Genomic DNA, 25,848 nt, shown 5'->3' with positions numbered 1-25,848 from the left:
TGTGTAAGGCGGACATAATAAAAAGTTAATAAATAAATAAAAAGTTAGTTATATTTGAATCCCGGCTCTGGGTTCAAGTCTTTTTGATCATGGATAACCCTTTTTGTTTGATGTAAAGAGTAGAGATATGAACACCTTGTTTGTTACTTAATGAATATATATATTTTTCAAGTTTGTTAAAATGTTTTCGTCCATTTCTTATAAATTTTAATTTATTCCTTCATGTTTTAAATATCAATCTGCCTGAAAAATATAAACGCAGGTACGTTTATATTTTTGTCGTGATTTGTTTGTAATTTTTTTAATTTGTGATTTAGTTCGTTCATCATAACTTGACGCGTGGTCTTTATAGTATTTGCCCACAAGAGCAATTGGCGGGAAACCATGAAACTAATATGACGTAGCTGTTTTTAAGTCGTTTTTTTTAATATATTCTATTATGTTATTAATTTTGTATGCAATAGGTAAATATCTTTAGAGGTATTATCTTGGAGTACGTTTTTTTTTGTTTTTAAATAACACCTCTGATGTAAGTAAGTATTAACTTTAACTAACTTAACTTTTAATCTGACCCGGGAATCGAATCTTAAGACGCGAACCAATTTTAAATCCAAATTTCAACAGGATTTGCTGATTTGCAGATGATGGTAGTATTGGCACAGATGACGCTGTTGTCTGGTCTCCGTTATAATCCCTTAGTCGCCTCGTACGACATCCACGAGAAGAGAAGCGGTTGTGACAACTATATTCTGATCCGCCGTCACCACAAGGCAAGAATGAAAACCGTCCTCTAATAAAAACAAGTTTTAGGGTGAAAAAAATTAATATTTATTATTAACAATCTGATTATTCAATGAAACAAAATAATTAAATTCACACTTACAGTGCATTTATTAAAATCAAATCAGTACACTCCATTCATATAGTATTATAAATAAATATAAGTATATGACAAAAACATGCTTCCATTTTAAGATACATAAATACAAAAAATATAGGACTGATCATAGTACTATAGTATGAAAAATATTAATTAACTTATTTTTCGCACGAAAAAGTTTTTTATTTTCCAGTCCTTCCATCTATAATTATATTATTTTTAACTTATATTATTTGTGATACATGGCATCCATTAGTTTCTAAATCAAATTTGTACTTTTAGTTAAAACATTTGTAAATTGTAAATACGAGTAATTTAGGGTGTTATTTCGCAATCAGTGAGTGCACTTATAATTGTTGCAAAGGTTTTAAACTGTAAATTGATTACAAATAATAATTATTAATTATAACAAATAATTATTAATAATTTATTAATTGATTGACTTTTTAGGGAAAAAGTTAAACCTACTTTTTTGTATTCGAGGCAAAGAGAATACAAACATCCATGTCGGTAGGATAGAAATTACACCACAAAAAATACACATGGCGGGTAATATTTTAACGCGAAAATAAAAACTTGAAAGTTTCATCTCACGATTTTATGAAATACATTTAAAAACAAGCAAACATTGCTGATATTGAAAATGCAGCTGCTGCTAATATCTTTGTATCTTTTCGTGTTTTCTACACTAAGCTCGATGCACCCATTTGCCCACCAGCTTCTTTATTACTAGGCAGAACATTAATCCTTTGCCCAGACAAATTATCGTCTACGTGACCAGATAGACTTGGAGATGGCCCTTGAGAGCTTCCATATACCTTCGTACTGTATCCTGAATCATTATGAGATTCCCTATCCGTTTGACTCTGAGTTTCAGTCAGATGTGTGTTAATGGCTAAAGATTGAAGACGACTGTGTAGCAAATTATGATCAGGTGTTGGCTTCCTTAGAGCATTTGGGTTTGGTCTGAAGCCCGGGTACATTGGCGGACGGTTATCGTAGTAACCACCGCGAAAGTGATCATTTTGGTTAGCGATTTCAACTTCAGTGTTCTGATCCAAATGGTCGCTGTAACAATGGGGTATCCGTTCTATTTCCCTTATTATATGATCTTGCATCATAGCGCTGAAAACGCCTGTTTGGTGATGGTGTATAGGGTTTCTGTTGCGGCCTTCAACTTGACCTTGTGGTAGACCAGGCTCGTTATAATCGAATTGAGTCTGGGAAGGGTATGGTGGATTTGGAAGACCATTTTCTTGGATGTATGGCATTTGATGATGCGTTTGTCTATTCGGTATTTCGTGGAAGTAAGCGTCTTTTGGAATCATTCTAATATCGTGAGGATAATTTTGAGTTTGCACTTGAGGCGCTGGGGATTGAGATTTCATTGAGACAGTCTCGTAATTAGGGAGAGGTAGTGTTTGAAGTAGATTAGTATTCCTCATTGGACCGGGTTGATTTGTACTGCGTATAGGATTGTCTTCTTCGTCACTGCTTTCTGAATTATTACCATTTTCCTTTGGCGGAGTATGATAGGCTTTTCTCGTTGGAAACGGTATTAAATTATGCAGACTAAACCGTTTGACTTTTGAAGGTTTTTCTTTCAATACTGGTGCAGGTCTTAACGGCTGTTGGGGCATTTTAAGGATAAGGGGATTGGGTTGTACTGGCATTTGTGCTTCTTTTTCAACTGTTTTTATAGGTAGAGGAATTCTTTCCGGAGAGAAATGTCTCTGTTGATGTTCTACATGAGCTACCAATTCTTGAACTGATCTTCGAGGCTCCCTCTCTTTAATGCATTCTTCTCTGTAATCAGGTTGCTTAGAAAATTTTATGTAACCGTCCTGAGTGATGTCCAACGGTTTTGCATTCCTTATCAGGACATCCGACATTTCTTTTTCAAGCATTACCCTTTTTCGAATATCATCTGCTGTCCTTTGTAATACTTGACTTTTCCACATAGTTTCATTTTGTTGTTCTATTTGACTGTTCATAACATGTTCCTCTAGATTCATACCTTTAAAATCTGATTGACGATTACTGCTACTTGGTGATATGGCTGTAGAGTTTCTACACGAAGACATGTATCTTTCATTGAAAACAGGAACATCAGAAACAGGGGATTGGGATACGGAAACCTTATTTGCTCTAACATGAATTTCAGCCGTGACATTTGGAGAAGTGCCTTGACTGCTTGTATGGGTGGTAGAGTGAGGTGATCTCGAACATCGACTGTGTCCTAAATCTAACTGATCACTACTTCTTGAATTTTTTAGCAAAAGCTTTCGTCTTGGACTTCGAGGTGATTTATTATCTAATCCCTCAGTGCTTTTGGAAGTCGCTTTATATTCCAAGTCTTTGGCTATACTTTCACACTGCTCCATGTTCTCGTTAAAGCTCTTAATAATTCTGTTGACGTTGTTCCATTCTTCGTTGCTACCGTCTAAAATTTCGAGACTCCTCGTTCTTTTTAACGGCGCTATATCTACCGAGCCTTTTGGACTAAAGTCAAGTTTCTTTACTCTTTCCGACGCTCGGAACATCATGCCTCTCGAAAGCCATTGCTCCAAATGTTTGTGCCTCTCCTTGCATAAAGCTCTCTCAGCAGCAACAAACCTCGTTAACTCTGATATTTGACCTTGAGTCTTCATTTCTAAATCTGTAACTTTCTGGTCTAATTTTTCATGGGCTTTATCGATATGGCGTTTCAAATCTTTCTTGTCTTCATTAAGCTTTTCTTCCATGTGCTTGAAGAATGGGGCACAATAGCACGTATATCCAGCTCCAATTGGACCCTTTTTTATATTTCCGGCCAGGTCCAAGTAGTATTGCTCGCCTTTTTTCAAAGGTTCGGTGGGAAGCGAGTTTAACTTGGGTTTAGGGAAGTATTTTGGGTCAGGATAGTAATGGCAGCCATATGGCGACCACTGTACTTGAGCTGGATTCGTTGTAGTTTCGAAGTGTACACTCTTCTTTTTCTTCTCTTTGCTTTTGTCACTTTTCTTCGATTCATCGGGTTCATCGATGGTTCTTTCTTTGCTTTTATCTCTATGCCTGTCTTTCTTTTTGCCCTGTTTTGCGACAGGTGTGTTAAGGATGTTGATTATTTCTTCCAATCCCTTTCTGCTGGCGATATCTCTTGCTGCTTCTCCTTGATGATTCTTGAGAGATTTGTCGCAACCGGCTTCTAGGAGTATTCTTGTTAGCTTTCGCCTGCCCATTGCGGCTGCTATGTGAAGAGCTGTGTCGCCGTTTTTGTTCTGTTCGGAGACGCGACACTGCGCCGAGATCAGGATGCGCGTGACTCCCGCGTGACCATAGCGTGCCGCAGTGTGCAGAGAAGTATCGCCATACTGAAATATACAATTAAATATAAAATGTTTTGACTAATTACCATTCTAGAACATTTATTAAGCTTTTATCTCAAACATTATATTCTATAATCAAAGTTTATCGAAGATCAAATCGATTAGGTTCCTTGAACGCTCGTTTATAGCCTTTTTAAGCATAATAAAATTGCTTTATGATGTCGTAAATTTTAATTATCTGCTTATGGATGCAATCTGTTTCAGAGTTTGTTCAAGGGTGATCTTTAAGTGTGTAGTTTATACATTGAAAGTAAATTGTAGTTTATACATTTAGTAAATAGACTAAAACATCCGCAATCCGTTCTTCTAATGAAGGAATAAGCTTCTTTGTGCTCTTGGTGAAAAATATAATAACTTGATGCGAAATAAATAAAGCTTTAAGTTAGGCATAAGGTTTGTCACCCCAACCACACTTTTAGTTTAACGAATGTAAAAAAAATTAGAACCGAAAAGATAACCTTCTCCAATCATGATTCGCGATTTGAATAGTCTTTATAAAAAGTGTGTCTAAGAATTACAAAACAGACTGTCCACGAAGTTGGTCGTTGCGGATTTCATGTCTGGTGGTCTTTTTCTGTGTTACGGGAGCCTTTGGCCGTTGTTAGTTACGATACAGATATAAACGAGCCGCCAAGTGATATAGCGTTACGGTCCGATGTCGCGTATAAACCTATCATGGAAGTTTTTAATGCAACTGCCATGCTCCTAACAAGTTAGGTTGCTACCATCTATTTTAGCATCTTCAATTATCAGCAGCACAGCTCAGGAGATAAAAGTTATTATCCCACGATTAAATCCCCTGACAAGGGATAAAATTATCTATAAGAAGATAAAATAAATTATTAAAAACAAAAAAAAAAGTTCGTTGTACAGTTTATTAGGTTACATAAAATTGCTTATGAATAAGGACAATTAATTGTTTATTATTTTATAACAATTAACCGAATAAAATCTTTTTAAATTGAGATGTCTCGTAATAAGTTCAAAGTTTGTATAAAAAGTAATCTTACAAAAAAATTCTATTAATGTTATTAATGTTAATTTACTATGAGATGGTGATAACAAAAAATGTAAGTTTGTTGCGGGCTGTTAGACCAGGGCGCGTTTGGAACCCTTAGGTTTAAGTTGACGAACGAAGTTATCACCATCCTCTAACAATAATGTAAACATATACGTATGTATGAACGCTTCATAAGTGCCTGTGACAGGCCTACATGAATAGTTTTTTTTTTATTAGCGTGTCCCCCTGCCAAAGCACGGCAACAGAGAATAGTTCTTTCTTTGCATTATTTCCAGTCGTGCACTAATGCTCCGAGAGTTCATAAAGCTGTGGGTAAAGTCAACATTTTGTCCTTTTCTCAGGGAGGAAAATGTCTCCTGCTAATACTACTTTCTAGCTGTGCAGTACTAACTAGAAAATGAAAAAAAAATTAAAGTACATTTCTTCGAAGTTTCTTACGTTATTCTGCAAGTCCGGAGGTGCCCCAGCAAGTAGAATCTCCCTCGCTGATTGGTTGTGCCCGTTCTGTGTTGCGAGGTGCAGCGGCGCGAAGCCGGCCGCGTTGCGCGCGCGCAGGTCGCAGCCCTTCGCAAGTGTTGCAACAGTGCGGGAGTAACCCTTCCATGCTGCCTCGTGTGCTGCGGTGTTGCCGTGCTGTAATACAAATGTTAACGAATAATGAATATAAGTACCTATTGGGTTTTTGAAGTTTGGTAATTGTAGGTGTTTCACCACCGTGTTTCGGAGATCACATCGAGCGCCTGATTTCTTTCACGACCGGAAAGAAATAGTAATAATAATAATAATAACGTTTAATTCAGATAAAAATCCATAGCTACAACCATAACAGTTATCTTATTTACTATATTATAAACTAAAATTGGTCAAACCTATAAATAATAAATAATTGAGAATCTCCTAACTACCCTACCTAGGTACCCTCTTGAGCACTTGGTGTGTGAGTGTGTACCAACCCATTGCTCCATAAAGGGATTTTCCCATTTATTTGTTAATATTTAATATTTTTCTTAATATTTAAATAATTTAATAATATTCAAAATATTATTGGAGCTTCCGCGCATTCTGCTCATCATTGATGCAGATCTTTTTCTCATAATTGCGTACAAGTCATCAACGTGTTTGTCCGAAAACATTTGACGCAATGCCATCTCTTGAAACAGCAAGATATATCGCCACCAGAAAGGGATTGGAAGAAATAATCTACATTCTTGTCGCGAAACAGTCTAAAAAAAAAGACAGGCACAGAGATAAAAGCAAAGAAAGAGCCATCGATGAACTCGATGAATCGAAGAAAAGAGACAAAAGCGGAAAGAAATGCCATCGGAGTGTGGGAAAAGAGAGTACAACTATGTTTACGCAAACACTTGAGTACCTACTATTGTATCTCCAGCGTAGTTGGAAAACCTTTCTGGAGATTGAGCACTGTGGTTGAAATCGACTCACCACGAGGTCCTGCTTGTTGGGGTCGGCGCCTTGCTCCAGCAGCACGCGTACGACCTCCACATGCCCATCCGCCGCCGCCCTCTGCAAGGCGCTGCAGCCATTCTGGAACAAGCATCATCATCATCATTAGTAGAAGATATTTTTTTTTTTTTTTTTTTTTTAAATCTGACTGTCTTTTATATTCATTTTATTTTAATCTCTCAATTTTGTATAAGGGTCCCCCGACCTGAAATAAAATGACTTTATTTTATTTTATATATTTTTTTTATTGCTACGCACTGACAGGGCCTCATGACTCTGTTGAGAGAAAATAGCGCTTTTTGAGACAGAGTTCGTCCGGAGAAGTATTACCGCTTAGTTCCGCCAAGCAGCATTTCTGTGTCCGAAACCTGAAGGGTTTGGTTGCCGGTGTAATTTACAAGCGCATGAGGCTTAACACCTACGTCTCAGGTTGGTGGACACAGGGCGGCATTGTAGAACGTGTTCCTTGATTGCCCTGCGATTTGTTGATCTGTCTATAAGTGATGGTTTCCACTAGGCTTACCTGGCCCTGGCAATTTGGGAATTTATAATTTCTCAATAGTTTGTTTGGAGACACCGGCGTGAATAGTTAACACCATACCGAAAAAGACCTATCGCGAAGCGATTTAGCGTTCCGGTACGATGCCGCTTAGACAACGATCAGGTTATATTACAGGCATAGGTTTTATATTCAAAATTAAAATTCAATAAAATTCTTTATTCATGCAGGCCTATCACAAGTACTCAAGAAGCGTTTATATGCTTACATAATTGTGAAGTGATGGTGATAACTATGTTCGCCATCTTAAACATAAAGCTACGAGGATTCCAAAGGCGCCTTGGTCTAAGAAAAGCCCACAACAAACTTAGCCGGATATAATCTGCTAAGTTTGTTGTGGGTTTGGGTGAGCGGCTAAGTTTAAATATAAGTGACACACCCTTAACAGGTGAGCTTTTTTACCGTCTTTGTTTGTATCACCAGGGTGGAGATTGCTTGCCGAGGCTAACTTACAGAGAAATAAAAAAATTAAAGGTAGGTATGGAATATCTACTAAGTAAGATATGTGCTTACCTAAAAATATCTATCCCGTCTATACTTCAATAAAAATTACGTATATGGCGTATAAAAACTAAATAATGGGATATGAAATGTATTTTTTAGCTTTTATGGTCTCGATATAACGGGAAACAGTCGATAGACTGTCATTATGTAAGCAAGCGGCCTCAACGATACCACCTTGCGTAATTATCGCATAGCTACGGAAACGTTACGAAATGTCACAGTAGTAACATAGTAAGTACCTACTGCCTACACATATAATATGATAGTTGCTTTATGGCTTTATTGCCATGTTTACATTGACTGTGATATTAACTGTAAACTTAACTTTGGGATATAAAACTAGAGGAACCGTTTGATGATTTAAGACAAGTGGATATTTTTGAAGATAATTTGTATCTTAGTTGCAATATCATCATATGAATGAATGAATGCACATTGTCCACCAAAGAAAAAAAGTTGTTACATAGTGTAAACATAGAGCCATAGAGTAGACTAGCGATAAGGCCACCATAATGTACCTTCAAAGTCAAAGTCAAAGTCAAATATTCCTTTATTCAAATAGGCACATAGATGGCACTTTTGATGCGTTATAAATTAACTTCATTTTGGTGGCCTTATCGCTACATAGCAATTTATTCCAGCCAACCAAAGGATTAAGGGAAGGATCAACCGAGGGATTTTTTTAAATTCCTATATTTAGATTCTAGTAGGAACCTATCATCCATTTTTGGCTATCAAAGGCTTGCCCCTGACAGGCAGAGAACCTACAGCCGAAACTTTTAACCTCAGAATACACTCTGAGCATGCTCGAGCTAATATATTATATTACTAATAGTACAAGTGGCGATAATAATAGATAATAATAATAAATCTTTATTTGGAACAGTTACATTGGCACAAAAATATTAGCAAGGGTAAATAAATAAATATAACTATACTACAACAATACACACATCGCCATCTAGCCCCAAAGTCAGCATAGTTTGTGTTATGGGTACTAAGATGACGGATGAATATACATAATACTTATAATATACAGATAAATACCAAGACACTGAAAAAACGTTCATGTTCATCAAAACATTTTCCAGTTTTGGGAATCGAACCCATAGCCCTGAACTCAGAAAGCCGGGTCGCTGTCCACTTCGCCAATCGGACGTCAAGGGTGGTACTGCACATGTAAAAACTGTGCTGTACACTTATTACCGAATACGGTTAGGATTGATTGATTTTATATGTTGTTTTTTTAGCACGCGCGCGCGCGTGTTTGTGTGTGTGTGTGTGTGTGTGTCTGTGTTGGCGTGTTCGTGTGTGTGTGGGTGTGTGTGTGTGTGTGTGTGTTGGCGTGTTCGTGTGTGTGCGTGCGTGTGCGTGTGTGTTATGGTTACGTTTATATTATAGATACGTACAACGGGATGGCTATGGATGCAATATATTTGACTGAATGATCTCTTCCGTTTGATCATAACTCATTTGCAGTAATTTTCGTTTTAGAGATAGCCTAGTGGTTAGGACTTCGTCTTCACTTTCGGGGGGCCGAGTTCGAATCCTAGCACGCATTACTAAATTTTCTAAGCCAAGTGCGTTTTATGCAATTTAAATATCACGTTCAATGGTAAAGGAAAATGTCGTGAGGTAACCTGCATGCCTGCGAGTTCTCTAAAATGTTGGGTAGTCCACCAATCTGCACTGGGCCAGCGTGGTGGACCACGGCCTTAACCCCTTCTCATTGTGGGAGGAGACCCATCTTTATAGCCATATTAGCGATCAACCCTAAAAAAATAAGGTGATACGAAAATTGAGCTTATAACGTTGACCACTTTTTACACTAAGTTGGACTAAGTCCGAAATCCTTCTCATGTGTGGAATTTGTAGATCCGTGCCCCGCAGTTGGCCGGTAATTGGTTGATATGATGATGATGACGAATAGTACAAGAAATAATAATCCTCGAAGAATCCTGTCTGCCCAGAATAGTGATAATTGCCAAACCCTCCCGATGGGGGAGGCCTTCGTCCAACAGTGGACTGATATAGGCTATCGATGAAATATATTAAAGAATAGAGCTAAACATATTACAGAATGGAGCTACTTGTAAACGTTATACATTTTTGTAACATTGTACTATTAATACTAAGTAATTTAACTATTTTTTAATGAATTGCTAGGAATGGAATGCTTCTATCCAACTTTACCGTATTTCCTGTTCATTTTATTCATTCATTCAGGCTTTTATCTGATGCAAATGAATGTGGTAGTCGTTGGAACCGATCTACTTTATTATTTTTAATCAACTCTACTTGGAAATGTATTAAAATAAAAAATTAACGACAAACTTTCTTTTATGTGACATGGGTATGTCCGTAATCAAAATATGAGGCGTTATCATCCTTTTTAAAAGTATCCCACTTTTAGCCTAGTAGTTTAAGCTTCGCCCTGCTTTTACCGGGGACCGAGTTTGATTCCCGGTATGCACTTATATATGTACCTTTATTAATGTACAAAATTTCCTTCTCATTCTGAAAGGAGACCCGTGACCGCTAGGCCGGTATGGGTATACATAAATGATAATCATAACGATGATAAATAAATAAATATACAACGACAATAATACACATCGCTATCTAGCCCCAAAGTAAGCATAGCTTGTGTAATGGATACTATAATGACTGATGAAAAAATTATATAAATAATATACATAAATACTTATAATATATAGATAAACACCCAGACACTGAAAAATATTCATGTTCATCACACAAACATTGGCTTATTGTGGGAATCGAACCCACGGCCTTGGCTCAGAAAGCAGGGTCGCTGTTTTTTTAGACTGATGATGACTGCGGCATACTGATGACTGCCGGTTCAAGATTTAATTAATACATTACACGCATTTTACATTTTTATTTTTGACCACCTCCCAGGCGCAGTGGTGAGCTCTATAGCCCGAAAAGTGGGAGGTCCCATGTTCAGCAGCAATCAAGGAATTAATAATTTCTGGATTTTTCTTGGGCAGGGTCTGGGGCGAGGCATCAGCTGTTGCTAGTTTACCTTACCATGCTAACGACAAAAATGTGACGTCAAGCGATTTAGTGTTACGAGTAATTAGGGTTTCGGGTTTAATATAACTTCCATAACCCTAACAGTTTAGCTCGCTTCCACCACGCACTGCATCATTACTTCCCATCAGGTGAGATTGCAGTCAAGGCCTAATTTTCAGTGAAATTTGATAAAAATTGTCTAGTTTGTGGTTTGTTTACGAAAATCGAAAAGTACGGCAAGTGGAGACAAAAAGCTTAAGAAACCCCGGTTTTATTCATACCAGTTATAATTAAATTATATAATTAACTTTTTCATATTCATATAATTAACAGTTATAATTAACTTAACCGTATAACTATACCATTTAATCGTATACTATATAAAAATTTAACTTATTTAACGACGTCAAAAACATTATAGAATCTATATTTTTATTTTCAAAAATCTTATAATCTGTAGCAATGTCAATGATTATAACCGTAATGGCGATTCGCGCCATTTTTAACGCGAAAACACTGCTTACGAGACCGCTCCGTGTTAATTATAAAGGGATAGGATAAAAAATATGGAATGTCTCTTATAATGTTTTCCAACGAGCTTATTACACAGAAGCATTAAATGGCCTCCAATTCAAATTAGTTCTGAGCACCTTTATAACCTGTATGTGATTATTTTTATACATGAGGGACGGTATAATTTATTTGTAAGTATATTATGTTTGAGGTTAGAGGTTGTATTTATGACTAACGTAGCTAGAGTAAATAAATAAATATATCACGACACTAAAACTAAAAACATTGCCATCTAGCCCCGAATTTAGCGTAGCTTGTGTATTGGTTACTAAAATGACTGTCAATATTTTTTAACTAGCCGCGACTACGTTCGCGTGGATTAAGGTTTTTTATTCCCGCCGGATCTTTCTTATTTCCCGAGATAAAAACTAGCCTATGTAATTTTTCATGTCAAAGGCTACATGCATGCAAAATTTCATTCAAATCCGTTCAGCCGTTTTTGCGTGATTGAGTAACAAACATTAACACGTTCACATTTATAATATTAAGTAGGATGAATAAAATACATAAATACTTATAATATACATATAAACACCCAGACACTGAAAAACATTAATTTTCATCACACAAACATTTTCCAGTTGTGGGAATCAAACCCACGGCTTTGGTCTCAGAAAGCAGGGTCGCCCACTGCGCCAATCGGACGTCAAGAGTGCGTTGTACTTTTTTGCCCGTGATCTTATCGTTTAAATGCATCAGTAAAAACTTCTAACAGTCCCTTTTAGACATCTTAATGCTAAAGTATGTAATATAGACTTCAATGTGTCAATTAAAATTAATTAACGTCAGCCGATGTTACATTCTCGTTCCCAAAGAATTTCAATTAGTTTTTTCACTGAAAACCCAATTTGTTAGCTTTTACGATATTAAAACTAACACCCGCGTGTTTATCAGTTAATCTGAGGATTTCGCACGTCGCTTAATTGAGTAGCAGTTAACACATTCTGTTTTATTGTGATACATGATTATATTTAAGACTAGCTGTAGCTGGCAACTTTGTCCGTGTGTACTTTCCGCTTGTAGGGCAAGGGGCTTATCACCATTGCTTAAAGCATTGTTTTATTATTGTGGACGTTATTGTTTCCATTTTTTTTATTTTTTTATTTAATTACTTACAAAACTTAATTTATCATTAAGGGCTTAACCTAATGCGATAAAAAAACTAATTCTAATTCTAATTCTAATTCAAATATTTATTTGCGTGATTGCAGTTTAACAAATTTGATCTTATAATAAAACATAACAAGTTAATATTAAAATTATTAATAACACCTTAATTATAAAATTATTTTTCGTATTTATACAAAATGTCAGAAAATTAAGGTATCAAAAATTGTGAAATTAAATTACAATGTCAACTTAAAATTAAATAATGTAGAGTAAACCAAAATATAAACCTAGAAATACAATAATATAAGCCTTTAATTTTAGATATTCGTCTACTGAATAAAAAAACTAGAAAAGAAAATCTAGAAACAAGAAAATCAAAAACTAATAATGTTGACGTTTCAAAACTCAAAAGTGCTTGTGTTGTATTAGGCCTGCTTGAAATAAATGAAATTTGAATTTAGTAAAATACGTTGAATTTGCCGTTATGAAGACTACTTTCTTATTCAGGGACGTCGAGGAGTTACGAGGGAATTGTTATACTGCGCTACATAATATCTGAAAACGAGTAGGTACCTATATCTTTACTTATAATAAAACTGTAACTGGAAGATTTCTGTACTAAATGTACAGAAATATATTTTGAAAATTTTGATCGCTATCGCTTCGAAGTTGCGACGGGTATAGAAACGCAAAAAGCAAGAAAAATGCAGCGGTTTTTTAAAGATATGACGGCTCAAGAGCCTCAGAGTTGGTTTTAGAAAGAGTGACGTCAGCGATACTGACGTCACTTCAACGTCAACTTCAATATTTCCGTCCATCACGATTAAAACCACAACTTGTTGTTTTCTGTTTTTATTACGAATACTTTCAGACGTCCGAACGGTCCGACGTCTCGAGTAATCATCTGCTGCGAGATATCGGCCACCGGTACTTATACCAAAGCATGCATGATTGTACAACAATCATCTGTTGTAAAAACTTGTTGACACCGACTAATCGTGTTTACAAAATTATGTTGTGAATTTTAACACATGATTGTCAGTAAAAGCTTAGTTTGTGATTGAAACAGTTTAAAAGAAGTTAATTAATAAATCTTAATTATTTTGACGCCGGTAAATGAGGTGTAGAACACCTTCGCGCCGACAGATATTTAAACCTCTAATATCCGATTCGGTGCAGACGAAGATCTGACCTTATATTCAAGAAACCACCATAGGGTTGTTGTTGTCATATGTGTGACTTAACACTGCTATTTATTGGGACCACAAAAAACTAAGCGGCATCGTAACGGTTGCGTGCTAACTAGCCATGGCCGAAGCCTCCCACCAGACTAGACCAAATAAAAGTGAGAATTTCCCAAATTGCCCCTACCGGGTATCAAACCGGACCGCCACTGATAAGACCTAGCGCTCACCACTGCGCCAGGAAGGTCTTATTCCTCCAAATCTTCAATTATTACAAAGCTAATCTGACACAAACCATTTGTTACGCCCTAACAAGCAACAAATCAACGAAACCTCATTACTTTAACGGCTGTAATACATTCGAGTGGTTATTATCCGAATTGAGACAAACCAATGGGTTAGCTTTAACGTTAGATTACTAATTAACTGGGCGTGGGTCACAATATTTATGGGTTAATTTAAAAGTAACCACGATTAGAATGGTCGAGACCGAATCAATTATGCAGACACACTTTTAGCCCCCTCTCAAAACTCTGAAGTTATAAGTTTAAGCTTTTAACATACTTTAAAATGCTAACAGAAGTAATGCCTAGCCTATCCTATCCTATCTTACTTCCTATTATAAATGCGAATGGTTGTATTGACTTATGGATGTTCGTGACTCTTTCACGCAAAAGCTACTAAACCAATTTGACTTAAATTTGGTAAGGGGATACATTTTACCATAGATTTATAAAAAAGCAAAAAAACGCGGACGAAGCCCCGGGCAATAGCTAGTCGTTACATATTGGCTATCTGTGCACCGGAATAGTAATAGCTAAAATAAATACTGTGCTGTCATGACGTCTGGCACTTATTAAAAAAGCATTGTAGCACTTTGAGTAAGGTATCAAATGATGTACAAATTGTTGGTACCTGAACAAAAAGCAAAAAAAAATAATCAAATCATTCCAGTAAATTTGACAGTAATTAGTAAAATTAATAATGATGTTGTCTTTACTCAGTGGTACTTAACTTAAATCCCGTGTCCGCAGTAACGCAGAACCGATGTCCAATACGATAAAAAAAAAATAACAACACGCTAACCGGTCCATGTATCCGAACTAGTTTTTTTAATGATCCCGGTTCTCTCGATATGGTGTCGGTTGCGCCTAGATGACAGATGGATAAGCTGGTATCGAATAAATTATTGTTCAAAGTTGAGAAACGTACTACGGAGATTTTCACTCTCGCAGACTTTTTTGACCTAATGTTTCTACTGTTTGTTATTACTGGGTACTATTTTTACGCGTGGAGGATTTCCTTTTATTTAATGACGGCAAATTAGAGTTTACTATAGGATTTTACGCTTACAATCGTGGAGTCGTTTACGAGCATTGATAAACTGTAACGTCAAAGCGTCAAATTAATTCCGTCTTGTAGAAATACTTATATGGCCCGTAGATTGCCCCTTTAGATGTTTTGGAAACTATGGAAATTTTAATGAAAATTTACTGAATTTCCAGCCACAGGACACTTATCCTCAATGTCGCTTCAGTATGTAAATGTCAACATTTTTTTATGGGAAGAAGACCTAACTCCATCAAAATAAGAGCTTGAATCAAATTTATTAACCAACCGGTAGCTAAAGCAGAATTTTATAACTTCATAATTTTAGAACCGGTATATAAATTACCGATGTAGAGAACACATTCTGATTTCTCCTAAATAAACAGTTACGTAAATAAGCCGGAAATAATCCGAATTTTAGTGTCTATCATAAAACGATAAGTTGACGTCTAATGAGTATAATATGTACGAGTACATACGTGCCTGCTAATCAGTGATCTGTTTTTATTTCAACAGTAGTAATACACAGTTGGCTTACGACTGGTACACTGGTAGAAAGTAAAAGTTACGTTTTTTATATTGTGCGCATTGTTTCATGGAATTTCACCAGCCTTTTATAGGTTCCGTACCTAATCGCCATCTCAACATAACTATTAACTACTGTGTTCTCTTATACGACAGAAGTATAGGTAACTAACCGAGTCGTTCCAAAAAAAAATTTTTTTGGGTAAAATGGATCTTGCTCAGCGCAAACTTATCCTTCCTCCTAATATTATAAATGTGAATGTAGGTTTGTTTGTTACGCTTTCGCGCGAAAACTACTAAACCGATCATCATGAAAATTTGTACACGTATTCTTAGAGGTATCAGAAGTAATATAGGATACTTTTTATTAAAAAAATACATATATATTTTTACTAAAGATAAAAAAATTGACAATAATCTCATGTATGACTATAGGTGTAGACTATGGACGCTGCGTCCCGAAATTTACGCGAGCGAAGTCGCAGGGAATATCTAGTAATAAATAAATTAACAAAAGAAAACTTTTGTGGAAGAGTCAAATTTTTAAATTGTAACTGTACTTGTTTGACAAACAACTGAGCGGGGCATCGCTCAACAGAAATAAATTTACCTTATTAATAATATGACTTATTCTCATCTATATACCCTGAACCGACGCACTGCATAGCCCTTATTCTTTCTGACTTTACTCAACTCCTAAGGGACATAGTTTGTGTTATTCATAAAGTTATTCATCAGTTATCTTACTTAGTACCCATAACACAAGCTTCGCTTACTTTGGGGCTAGATGGCGATGTATGTATAGTCGTAATATCTTAATATATATAAATCTCCTGTCACGATGTTTGTCCGCGATGGACTCCTAAACTACTTAACCGATTTTAAATTAAATTGGCACACCGTAGCAGTCTGGTCCAACTTAAGAGATAGGATAGCTTAGATCTTTAATTATAGTTGCAATTTTATTTTATTGCAAATTATTTGTCTATAATTAATTTACCGTCACATGTTATATATATATGTATATATATATATATATATATACTACTATACTCATTTAAGGCTTAGCGATACGGAATACTTTAAAAACAAAATCAAACGCAGACGAAGTTGCGGGCAATAGCTAGTTTTGTATATATTTATTTAACTATAGGTTACCCAACAGTCATTTCCCCGAGAGCAATCAATCATCTCTGCACGTCAACGCTTGCTCTGTGTCGATGTTGTACAGAGATAGATGGCAATTCTTAATGTATTCTGAATATTTATTTATAGCTTAACTGCGCAGTGCTTGAAGAACTGAGCCTTCGTACATTTTGATGACTTGTAACTCAGAAATATAGTCGCTAAATATGGTTATGATAGGAAAAACTCAGAGCCACTCAGTGAGATGGAGACAACTATGCTAAGTTTTTTTTATTTTTTTTATTCCACTACAAGTTAGCCCTTGACTGCAATCTCACCTGGTGGTAAGTGTTGATGCAGTCTAAGATGGTAGCGGGCTAACCTGTTAGCAGTGGCGTGCATAGAGGTATGCACTAAGCGGGCAGATGCAATAAAATGAAAAAAATCTCCAGTCCGAGTTGTAGGAAACTTAAGTATGGGCAATGTAAGAGATATAAAAAGTCTACCTTTTGGATGTTATAACTCGTACTGGAGATTTTCTTCACTTTATATCATGTGATATATGTGACGCAATTTAAGAGATCAAATGTTGTTATATAAAATAATACATAATTTAGTGGACTCCCCACACACTTCTTCTAAGTTATATCGATTTTGCATGTCGTAGGTTAAATGCAAGGCGTAAACCCGTGAGCTAGATGGAAGACGTGAAAATTTCACTTTTAGGAAATTTATTATGGCAAAATAAGTATTATAAGCTTTAAAGGTTTTTTTTATTTTTTTTTGTTTAATAATTGCTTGTTTAATAAGGAGGTACTTATTAAATTAAATTTAATTTTGTTTAATAAGTACCTCCACTTATTCCTAAGCAATTGTGGTTAATGTTATCGTATTTTACGAGTATGTATAACCAAGTTGTGGTAACTTCATTGGTTTATGTGATGCAAAAATACGGCATTTCTTTTACTTGAAAACCTAATAAATAAATAAATGTGCATACCCTCTATACTCGCCACTGCCTGCTAGCCCTAATCGGTTTTGTACGCGACATCGCACCGGAACACTAAAACGCTTATCGGCACATTACGGCCAAAGCCTCCCACCAGACCAGCAGGGCTAGCATGGGCAGGAGACAGTTATATCCCCAGTTATCTTCTCCCACAGCTTTATCAACTCTCAGAGCACTGGCGCACAAGTGGAATTAATATCCAAATAATATATGTGTAATAATAAACGGGGGTAAACTCCTCCATATTCCTGTGCTTTAGCAGGTGGACATGTAGGTATTATATCCCTTGTCAGGGTATTTAATTTTTTTGTCTCCTGCCCTGAAGACTACAGAAAATTCAGAAATTATAAATTCCCAAATCGCTCCTGCCGTGATTCGAACACGGGACCTCCTGCTTAAATTCACAGCGCTCAGCGTTGCGCCAGGGAGGTCCTCCCAAACGTAAGAATATCTCTACCAGATCAGAAATGCCCAAGAAACATCCCGAAGAAACTAAAGTTACCAACATAGCTCAACGATATATTATGAAAAGCTTAATTTGCTATACTCCTCGAAAAGCAGGAGCATCTTCATTAAGATGCTCCTGCTAATGGTGTTATTTATAATTTCTTCAATCTTTATACTCCACACGTGATGTTGACTTTACAATGAATAATTGTTAAGTCAACATCTCCTGAGGATGCTCTTTCGTCAGACCGAAACGTGCGTAGAGGGTCCATCGCCGAGGATCTGTTTGGTGTGTAGTCACAACAAAGGGACAAATTTGACGGTTCAAAATCATTTATTACCACGTGAGGTTATTGTATTGGAATAAAAAATAATAGCGATGAAAATTGACAAACAAAAGACAGGCGGACAGTTGAATCAGGTCCCGCGGAATGTTTAGTTCGTCGCGCTCCAGACATTCCTTAACCATAATGATATGATAAATCATTTTGCTCTACCGTCGAACTCCTTCATTTTACAAGTTCAGCGTCTTTGATAGATCGGGCGCGTAACTCCACGGTACGGGGACTACACTGATGTATCGACCGCTCGATTCTACCTGAGATGTATATCGTTCTATTATTCATCGATTCGTGTAACGCGTCTACGGGCTCTTCGATCGGAATGGGTATGCATTGGTTTGGCATTCTGCACTATGAAATTAAAAATATCTTTCAAGTTCTAAAGACAACGGGCACCCTTTTTTTTATTAACAGAGAAAATGCAGGAAGCATGCCACTCTGTTAGGGGAAACGGAGGGGTTATGTGGGACTTGCATACACTAAAAACTCTGTGTGTCCCTCGACAGACCTATAAATAAGAGTACGGCATTCACTTGCGTATTCAGACTTTAGAACAGTAGGGTACGTTTTATACAACGTGTAAATGAAGACCGAAATAATACTACTTCACAGACTTCAGAGGTACGCTTTGAAGTCTGTGAAAGACAATACTGTGACGTGATGACTTATGTGTGAAACCCAAACGCTAATAGTTTTTAAGTAAACCACTGCCATAGTTTTTACTGAAAGAAATCAGCACATTCAAAATTAAAGGTACTATGCGCGTGTCGGTCTTTTATCTTCAATAGGGTTGTCATAAGTTAACACTTAGAATGTTTTGAATTTGTTTGTATCAAAAAATAAATATGCTTCTATTGATTTAACAATTTTACAGGGTTGTTCCTTATGAAATATACCAATGCACCCTTCAATAGTATTTCATAATTAGGTTACACGTTGTATATGTGTTTATTGTCCACAGTGCCGTTTAACAAATATAACGGCATCAACTTATTGGTGCTGTAAAATAAAGAGCACCAGACGGGCTTAGAAGAGCTGTTTTTTTCTTTCTTTCTTATCTTAATCAATCACTATAACGTGTATTGAGGACTTGCTAGCTAATTTAGCTTAAATATGTATCGACGAGAATTTATACAAAAAAATGTCAAAGGGCCTTACATAAATCTCGTACACGTAATAACAATGTTTTTTCACGCTCTGAAGAAAGGTGCTTGTAGTTGAATGTACGCAGCAAAAGCCCTATTAAAATAAATATATATTTGGCTTGGACTTTATTTAACTGTGACAACACACTGTATAACTATTACGGCGTTATGCCACGTTTCTTAATAAGTTCGAACATATCATAAAGAAAAGTAGGATTTATTACAAGGCCGGTATATCGAATACATTCGCCACGGGGCGCCCGTATCTCTAATATGAATAGTGCTACCTCATAATTGGTTTGGAGAGAGCTGACAAAGCGGAATTTAATATAATTACAATGATGTTATCCGTATAATCCTAACTAATATAATAAATGCTAAAGAGTGTTTGCTAGTTTGTTTAACTGTCGTTCCTTTAAGTCCAAACTAAGCAAAAATAAACTTGATTTTTCGCGTTAAGATAGTAGAAAGTCTACTTTTTGTGTCAGGAAAACAATCGGTTTCCACAGGTTATAAAAAGTCTTAAATAACGCAGATGAAGAAGGCGGGCAACAGGTAGTAATAATATAAATGATAATGTGTGTTTGTCCTTCCAATCAACTTGATTTGAATTCGAAAGGACGGAAAGTAACATAGGCTACTTTTGGTCCTGGAAAATCATCAAACTCCCAAGGGTGGTAATAGCATTCGTATTTTACACGTAAAGTATCCTTCACGTCCTAACGAAGTATCTAAACGACTTATTTACCACGGGTAAGTAACACCATGTGTCTTCAATATCATTAAAATATTTTTTTAACAGACAATCCGTATAAATAATAAAGTTTAATTAAGTTCTTTTATAACTCAAAAAAAAAAATATCTTGTACCCAATTCGCTGAATTTATTTATATTTAGCAACTTTCAATTCATAAGAAAACTTCGTTGGGGTTCAGCTTTAACATTAAAATAATTAATAATTGTTGCATTGTATTAATTAGTTAAGTATAAATACTTTCGACGGCCGATTTACGCATTGGGCAGCGACCCTGCTTTCTGAGTCCAAGGCCGTGGGTTCGATTTCCACAACTGGAAAATTTTTGTCTGATGAACATTAATGTTTTTCAGTGTCTGGGTTTGTATGCATAGTATAAGTATTAATGTATATTATTCATAAAAATATTCATCAGGCATCTTAGTACCAAGCTAGGCTACAATGTGTGTTCCTATTGTCGTAGTATATACATATATTTTTTATTTATTTATTTATAAGTTTAAATAAAACACAAAAACTTACCACTTACAAAATTTACATATTAACTTCACTCTTTTTTCAAATATGATAAATATTAATAACGGGCAAAGCTAGGGCGGGTTACCTGTATATTGTATTGCTATGTAGTGAATTGGCAAAACGTGAGGCGTGTTATGAGCCAGGTTTAATGAGGATCGCACGCAAATCCTGTTATTGCATTAAGCCGCAAACTGAACGCGAGAAGCGCTAACGGCATAGTGGTTATATCTTCAGCTTTCTTTTGTAGGGCACCGAGTTTGAGATCCCAGGAAGTGATTTATGTTTTAAATTTAAGCAATAAAACAAAACTTGCTCTAACGGTGAAGGAAAATATCGCGAGGAGTGTGGCTGAGAGCTCTCCATAATGTTCTCAAAGGTGTGTGAAGTCCACCAATCCGCACTGGGCCAGCGTGGTGGCCTTAACCTCTTTTCACTGTGGGAGGAAACCCCGAACCCGTGTCCTGTAGCTGGCCAGTAATGGGTTATATAATGATCTTTCAGTCTTGACCAAGCCTTACAGCTATTTAATATAGAAATCTAATAATCGTTGCGGATTTAAATATCAACATCATACCCGACAATCGCGATCCCCACTCAGACGACTACATTAACTTAACATGCTCGCTGCACACGGTATGCTTCCCGCACACCATATTCCCACTAGACTTAACAATTGCCTTGACCATATCATTTACAGATCTCCCTATCAAGTCACCACTTTGGTGTTAGATTCTTTAATTACAGACCACTCTCCTATCCTTTTTTATTGTGAAACGAAAGTTAGAGCACCAATGTCTAATCGGACATCCTTAAAATTAGATATCCGAGGCATTGTCGGGTGTTTGGAACAAGAAGATTTCTCTCCCATTTTAACTTCTTCTGACCCCAATATTGCGGCCAGTACCCTGATAAAAACTGCCAATCTAATTTAATCTCGTATATACAGGGTAAAAAAAAAAGCAGAAAGCTAAGGTATTTTTTATTTAACCATATATAATTACAATAGAATGGTTACAACTGTCCTATAATACACCCACTTTCAAAATGTTGTATGGTTGTACAGTGTGTATGTTTTTTAATGTGTCCACATAATAAAATAACTGCATAAACATTATAGTGGTTATACCTAAGTGAAAAGGAAAATTAATTATTTATTTACATTCATAATAAAATGTCGTAAAGCCCTCGGACAGTTTGCTAAATGGGTTACCATTTATGGCTGTATCAACTTAAATAGACTATTAGAGTTTTAATACGGTTCCAATAAAAGTCATGTTTAATTATTCATGACATAAAATAAAAAGGTTGTGGGATAATCAATACAGTTGGACATACAGGCAGGATACTGAGGTGGGTGTTTGAGTAATAACAATGCTTTATTGCTAATTATTTATTTTAACTTACAGCCTATTAGCCGAGTTGAATATTCTTCTCGTTTAAAGGAAATAAAGGTCAAAGCTATCAATTATTATTCTTGCATTCATAATCTATCATTTATTATTTTTCATTTTTTTTTTAATTCTTAACAATGCTTAAAAATAAAATAAAAGACACTATTACAAATTTATAAAAAAAAACATCCACCCTCCGCTTGCGGGGCTTTTGAATACCCAAGCAACCGGCGGTCAGGGTTCCAGAGTGAGGAACCTCCACACAATACGCGCCGTTTCAAGAACTACTGCCTTCTGTATCCGACACTTGATCCAACCACCAAGCGAAAGCTTCTTAAGATGTTGGTCAAAGCTTTTCGCGAGAAGACCATTGACTGAAACGATGATCAGAACTATAACGGTCGACTCAACATTCCACATGGCGGTAATCTCGTGAGCAAGGTCCAAGTATTTAGATACTTTTTCCTTTTCAGCTTTTACCAGATTATCGTCATGTGGAATAGAAATGTCAACAATTATTGCACGGCGAACTGATCGATCGACTAGAACTATATCAGGTCTATTAGCTGTAATATACCTGTCAGTGATAATCGTTCGATCCCAGTAGAGCAATGCACTGCTATTTTCAAGAACTGACGCCGGGTCGTACCTATAGTAAGGAATCTCAAAATCGATAAGGCCAAACCGAAGAGCAAGTTGTTGATGAACTATCCTGGCTACTTAATTATGTCTGTGCAAGTATTCGCCGTTAGCAAGATGAGAACACCCGGAAACTATATGCCTGAGGGACTCCCCCGGGACGATAACACGATCGACATATGTCTAGAGTGCCATCTTTCATAATGTGTTTCCGCTAGTTTCTCGTCTTGATGACTTCGTCCATAATTGCACAGACAAAACATTCATTATTATTATAACGTTATGAATGCTATAGTTTGTCTGTGTGTTTGTTAATTGCATATACATTTAATAGTAGTAGATCTTTTTGTGACTGAGCTCGTCCGGGGAAGTGAACTACCACTATGCTTATTTCTGTCGCTAAGTAGCATTGTTGCAATGTTGTGTTCTGGTCTATTCATCAGTCATCTCAGTACCCATAACACAAGCTAAGCTTACTTTGGGGCTAGATGGCGAAGTTTGTATTGTCGTAGTATATTTATTTATTTGTACATACAGTTGGATGTCAGAAAATAGTCAGAACACGTCATCGTGGAGGGGACAACGCGTAGTGGTGGTGTTAGAGACTATAAAAGGCGGTGCGCGCTTCATTGGAGAGAGCGACAGTGCCACCTTCGTCTTCTTTTACGACGGCACCGCCTTCCGTGCTGCCGCGCAACGAACCGTCCAAGCCCACCGTGGTCGCTGCCCCCGAAAGGGGGACGAAGGCGAAGCGAGTGGGAGTCCCGCAGCCGGCAGCCCAGCCGGCCCGCGGGCACTTGGACCCTAGATTAACCAGGATCATTGGGATCCTAAACGAGGTGCTGATGGCAATCCAGGAGCAGCGCGACCCAGTCCCGCTCATCCTGGGATGCATCATGGAGCTCTGCAATGGCTGAGCTCCCCATCACCTACTGGAACGCCGACAGGCTTTTTACACAAAAAGCCCGTCCCACACAGAGCCTGCTCTTCCAGCGTCGAGTGGACACCACGCTGCACCTTCAGCCACGCACCGAGCAGTTCGGTTCCCGTGCCGAGTCTCTCGATCGCGCCTGGTATACCGGCCCCATGCATGAGATGCCCACGTCGGCTATTCCCCGTCGAATAGTCAAGACTGTGGGCACCTCTTTGCAAGACAGGCGTCCTCAAGTGGCGGATGAAGACGCGCTGTCTACGGAGCGCCCCACGAGGACCACATAACCACCGGACTTCCAAACGCTTCCTCGCCGCTGGCTGACGGGCGCTTGCCAATGCACATTGGCAAGCTCGACCTCGCTGAGCGGCGGGCGTAAGCCCCATCCAGGACATACCAAGTCGCCGCAGTACCGCTGATCGCCGCGTCATAACGCAGGTTTGATCGCGCTGCCGCGACTTCTTCCCCGGACTCGACACCACGGACCCAACGGTCCCACCAAGTGACCCGTCTGTAGTTGCAGACGGCGTTGCGACCACCGAAAAGGGCCATCGCCCTGAGCGGTTACCCCGAGCCCCATATTTTTGGGACTCCGAGGAAGAAGAATAGGATTGGAGAGAATCTTCGGGTACCGTCAACTAGTTGAAGGGGAACCCCTGTCCGTTCGGAAAGTCAACCTGCTCATTTTGTTTTTGTTGTAAATTAGATTTATGAATTGAATTTCTCTAAATTAGTAATTTGTTGAGTGTTTTATTAGTTCTGTGTAGACTCTTGCTTTAATTTCTATTAAAAATATATGTGTGTGTAGTCGTGATTGATTTTTTTAAAGATTTTACCTCTGGTTCCTAAAAATATATTATCTATATATATAAAAAAAAATCTGCATGAATATTTTAGCATGATATAAAGTACGCATCAAGGATTGTTTTTATCTATTTTTTTCAACCATTCAATCACGACGTGCCACAGCGAAGCGTGGCAGGGTAAAGCTAGTTTAATATAATTTAGTAATCGCGTAATTTCCTTCTTTTTTGAATTTGTTTGAAAATAGTCAAACGGTTATATACCACGATTATATTATATGGATCGTGGTCAACAAACTAAAAATATTATCGTTTTGAGTATTTTTAAGAAATGACGATTAAACACGGAAATCTCAGTTTAAAATCTTTATTAATAGTACATTACGCAAAAAGTATGGTTCTTTGCAAATTACAGTGTAAAAGCCTAAAGTGTAATAAATATAAATATACAATGACAATACACACATCGCCATCTAGCCCCAAAGTAAGCGTAGCTCGTCATATGGATACTAAGATGACTGATTATTATTTTCATGAGTAATATACGCAAATATTTTTAATAAAAATAAACACCCAAACACTGAAAACATTCATGTTCATCTCTAAACATTTTCCAGTTGTGGTAATCGAACCAACGGCCTTGGACTCAGAAAGCAGGGACACTGCCCACTGCGCCAGTCGGCCGTCCAAAAATAAGCATGTACTACTATCATATCGTGTTTTGTTATGAGTAAAAAACAGAGCAATATAAGTGTGGATCACCTACCTCGTCCGCAGCATCCACGGGCGCGCCGGCTCGAATCAAGCTCGCGACACGGCCCGCGTCGCCTCGCGCCGACGCCTCCAGCAGCGCGCCGCCTCCCATGCGCTCACACCATCACTGCAACCAACAACACACACACACAGTTTAACCGACCACTCCAAATGACAGTCGATATACTTAACTATAGATTATATAATATTTTAGGTATAAATGGCATGGCATCATCACTATGTGATATGGCGAAAAATTCATGACATGGTCTTTCTGAACAAGCTTCTAGACGGTACTTTAATAACTCAGAGTTGTTGGGCGAAATCTCTTTTAGAATTCCCATCAAGTCCTTTCAGGGAAAATTGTAACTGAAAGGTTTTGTGAAACTATTCTTGGTCGTCAGATTAGTATCCCAAAGTATATCACAGAAGAAA

At 37.2% G+C, this 25,848-nt stretch overlaps 1 protein-coding gene across 1 annotated transcript; it reads right to left on the bottom strand.

Annotated features, from left to right (window-relative positions):
* Positions 1-1,563: 1,563 nt before the first annotated feature.
* On the bottom strand, positions 1,564-25,525 carry LOC120631218. The gene is made up of 4 exons (XM_039900700.1): positions 25,427-25,525; positions 6,713-6,814; positions 5,708-5,902; positions 1,564-4,233 (listed from the first exon to the last, which is right to left on the bottom strand). The coding sequence occupies exons 1-4, from the start codon at positions 25,523-25,525 to the stop codon at positions 1,564-1,566; spliced, it is 3,066 nt and encodes a 1,021-aa protein (XP_039756634.1).
* Positions 25,526-25,848: the final 323 nt, after the last annotated feature.

The sequence above is a fragment of the Pararge aegeria genome, chromosome 17, assembly GCF_905163445.1.
Source record: "Pararge aegeria chromosome 17, ilParAegt1.1, whole genome shotgun sequence".
NCBI lineage: Eukaryota > Metazoa > Arthropoda > Insecta > Lepidoptera > Nymphalidae > Pararge > Pararge aegeria.
This window is presented reverse-complemented; position numbering and strand designations above follow the sequence as displayed.